This window comes from Daphnia pulicaria, chromosome 1 (genome assembly GCF_021234035.1).
Source record: "Daphnia pulicaria isolate SC F1-1A chromosome 1, SC_F0-13Bv2, whole genome shotgun sequence".
In the NCBI taxonomy this organism is placed as follows: Eukaryota; Metazoa; Arthropoda; class Branchiopoda; order Diplostraca; family Daphniidae; genus Daphnia; species Daphnia pulicaria.
The window spans coordinates 4,787,825-4,791,430 of record NC_060913.1 but is presented as its reverse complement, the minus strand read 5'-3'; the positions used below and the strand labels follow the sequence as shown (position 1 = coordinate 4,791,430).

General features: G+C 42.6%; 1 protein-coding gene across 1 annotated transcript; it reads right to left on the bottom strand.

Annotated features, from left to right (window-relative positions):
• Positions 1-1,872: 1,872 nt before the first annotated feature.
• On the bottom strand, positions 1,873-3,004 carry LOC124326818 (cell surface glycoprotein 1-like). Its single transcript, XM_046785606.1, has 3 exons — positions 2,980-3,004; positions 2,452-2,819; positions 1,873-2,022 (listed from the first exon to the last, which is right to left on the bottom strand). The coding sequence occupies exons 1-3, from the start codon at positions 3,002-3,004 to the stop codon at positions 1,873-1,875; spliced, it is 543 nt and encodes a 180-aa protein (XP_046641562.1).
• Positions 3,005-3,606: the final 602 nt, after the last annotated feature.

Here is a 3,606-nt window from a genome sequence, read left to right as displayed (position 1 = left end):
GAAGAACTGCATAGCAGTCTTTGTTCCACCATGGCCGGCGGTTTTCTTTCTGTAGCATGGGACTGGGGCTAGAGTTACGAAAGTGCTCGTTGCTGGACTGTATTATGGGGTCATAAAAATGAAATAAGCTGACTCAGGATCATTGTTGTTTATTAAATTAGGTTCAGAGAGACGTCCAGCCATCTATGAGCCCCACTCCTCCCATTTATTTTCTCTATAAATCCATCCAAGGCTCTTTCTGATGTTACATTGGCAGAATCATTAATTGTTTTCAGGATTGGGAGGTGATCACTACTTAACAGTAGCTCCAGCGTTTACTCAGCACTTAGTGTTATTACTGATGAGAAAATAGGTCTTAAGTAGATGGCTTACCGGTTGAAAGATCAATACGTATTCCAAAACCTGGTGGTTTCAGAAGTGTAACGTCGGTGGAATCCATCAGCGCAGTCCAGATTGACACTCATCTCTATGGGGATTGGCGGGCGAGTCCCACATGTCATGATGAGTATTACAGTTCCCACCAATGATACATTTTCCTCTGGCCTACTTTCACCACTTGGAGTATAGGCAAAAATAACATCCAGTGTAGGGGAAAGAGGAAATAGAGATAGAGATTGGCATGGTTTAAATGGAATTAAAAACGTTATTAAGGAACAGGGGGAAACTTAATCGACTTGTGATCTGAAATAGTGACACTGTGTCCTCTTTTCTAAGGGCGATTTTTCTTGATAATGTTATATGAAGAAAACTGAACATTAAATGAATCCTTCCAGTAATTTCCACTTTTTGCAGCACCAAAGATGGGATAGAATAACTAAGGAAAGGTTTGAATTCTTATTCTAGCATCGACCTTATGAGGCCACGGGCATTCTGGTGAACAATCTTGAGGTTTTTTATTGTCAGTTGATATCATTGTGAATTTTTTTTATCCAATAGGGGTTTGGTGATTATAGGGACACATTATTTTGCACACTAGGAGATAATAGGCGTGGATCGACCATCATCAATTGGCTTGGGTGATAGATTGGTGTTGCTGCAGTGGCCGTCGTCAAAGGTTGTTGTTGAAAAATTGGGAACGACATCATACACTCCATGAAACATTTGTGTCCCAAACTACAGCATTAACCATTATTTTGATATCCTCAACAATGGCTGGGATCTTGAGCCGACCATTACTTAGGTCTTGAGCCTTGAACCTTGACTGGTTGGCTTATGAGTTGTCAGCCGGGGTGTCCTCCACATACGTGGGCATGATATTGAATCGGCTGCGTGATCTTTCTGTCCACAATTGACAAAACGTGTCTGGGACGCCACTAATTCTTCATGGAAGAGGCCGCAATTCTTACAACTTTGCGTCTTAATCTGACAGAGCTTTTGAGTTTGGCCTAGTCTCCAGCACTTACGACAACGATGTGGATTTGGGTAGAACTGGTAGACTTCATATCACATAAGGTCTCTGGTCACTTCGTCCTAAAAAACTGGCCGAACTAACCAAATTAGGCCGAAGTGGCCTCCTCTTTTCGTCAAAATTTAACTATTTCACCCCAACTTTTCGACCATTTCGGCCAATAGCAAAAATTAGATTTGATGGAAATACAAATATATTTTCTTTACACTTTACAATTTGATGAAAATACTTTACAAATACCCAAGCCCATCAACTAACAAGGGTTAACCCCTAAAAGAAGAACGATTAACCATTTTTATTAAGTCACTTGAAAAGTTGCTTAACGAAATTACTTTGTTGATCTTTTTTGGAATTATGTTCCAGGCGGGACAAGTTTTTGGCGTTGCAGTGGATGGTGGAGACAGAATCAAAGGCGGTTCTGTCACGGAAACTGGGACTAAGAAGGCACTTGTTTCATTCATTTGCTAAACGGGTGTTACACTTTCAGTGACATCGGCTTCGACCGGAGTAATCACAATGTTGATAACAGTTGGTCCATCAATGACAGAAACAGGTGAAATTGTTTTATACGCAACAGGGAACGTACTCGAGCTGTTTCCAGAGCTACAAAGAACCTAAAATAGAAATATCTGACCATTATTTGAGTTAATTTTACACATCTTTAAAGAAAGATTACCGAAGGAAGTTCCAAGTCCAATCGTATTCGCTTAGTTATCTTATTCAACTGATCCAGCGACTCATGCGTCTCTCCTCTTAGGCGAGGTTGGCCAGATCCAGAAAGATGAGGAACGATTCGTTCAGATGAGACACGTCCAAAGCTGGGCCCAGCTGGTGGAGTAGGGTCGACACGCACATGACCACTGCTTCGACCAATAGTCCACCTGGGGAATTAGTTGAGCTAGAGGAGCAGCTCCTTTGACACGACCACGGCTTCTACCACGACCACGTCCTCATCCAACAGTAGGCTGAGCTGGGTATAGTAGGTTGATCTAATGGAGTAGGGTGAGCTGGTATAGTAGGTTGGCTTCTTCAAGAGCAGTTACGGGAGCGATGCCTTTACCACGGCCTCTGCCACGACCATGACCTCTTCCAACATTATTAGGGTGAGCTGGTGGATTGGATCTAGTTGGTGGATTAGGCTCAGTTGGTGGAGTCGGATCAGCTGGTGGATTAGGCTCAGTTGGTGGAGTCGGATCAGCTGATAGAGTAGGCTCAGTTGGTGGAGTCGGATCAGCTTCTTGGAAAGCAGTTGCGGGGGCTATACCACGGTCTCTGACACGACCACGATCTCTTCCACGACCACGGCCTCGCCCAGAAGTTTGCTCAGCTGGTGGTGTAGGGTCGACAAGATCACTTCCAAAACTAGGCTCAGCTGTAGGAGCCGAAGCACCACTTAAACCACGACCACGGCCTGTACGACGATCATATAAATGTAGAAGCAAAGAAGGGATGACATGTTGTTGTTGTTGTCTTCCCTGAGTGCGAGTAGGCCTACTTCTACTCGGCAACTGATGTTGTACTGGAATAGAATGTGGTCTGCAATAGCTGAAATTAAAATAAAAAGGCATTACACGAGTCTTCATCAGCACATAACATTTTGGTCTTTTGAGGAGCTTTGAATATCGTATGTTTTTTCTGAGATTGGTATTCCTCGGATAATCCCTTTGGGAGTCATGAAAGATTTTGGTAGGCTGCTTCTGCTTGAACGGTTTTGAAGCAAGAGATCCAAGGCGGAGTAATATATCACGTTGATTTCTGTTTGTAGGGTGGACGAAGAGGTTCCCACTGCGAAGAATCTTGGAGACTCTATGAAACCGTGCTCTTCACTGCATCTCGTTCTACGATTTTCATTCGACAAAAACTTTCTTTTTGAACCAAAAATTTTATGATGACCTAGGCACTATTTGCGGGATCGGGATTTGGCCAGAAGAATTGTTGCTTGAGAATGCAACACAGTCTGAGTCATCGTCGAGATCAGGGTGAACTCTTTTACCAAAATGCTTTTCTTTTGCTCTTTCATGTTTGTTCTTTCAAAAAGCGATACCATCGAGTAAATTAAAAAAATTTTGAAAAAAATCTGAAGTTAAAAGTTCAATATCTCTTGTACGAAAAGGAATATATGCATTCTGTGAAAAACAGGCGAATCGAGAGTAGAAAACTGGAAATAATCCCAACAAGCTGTTGAAAAAGCAAGATCA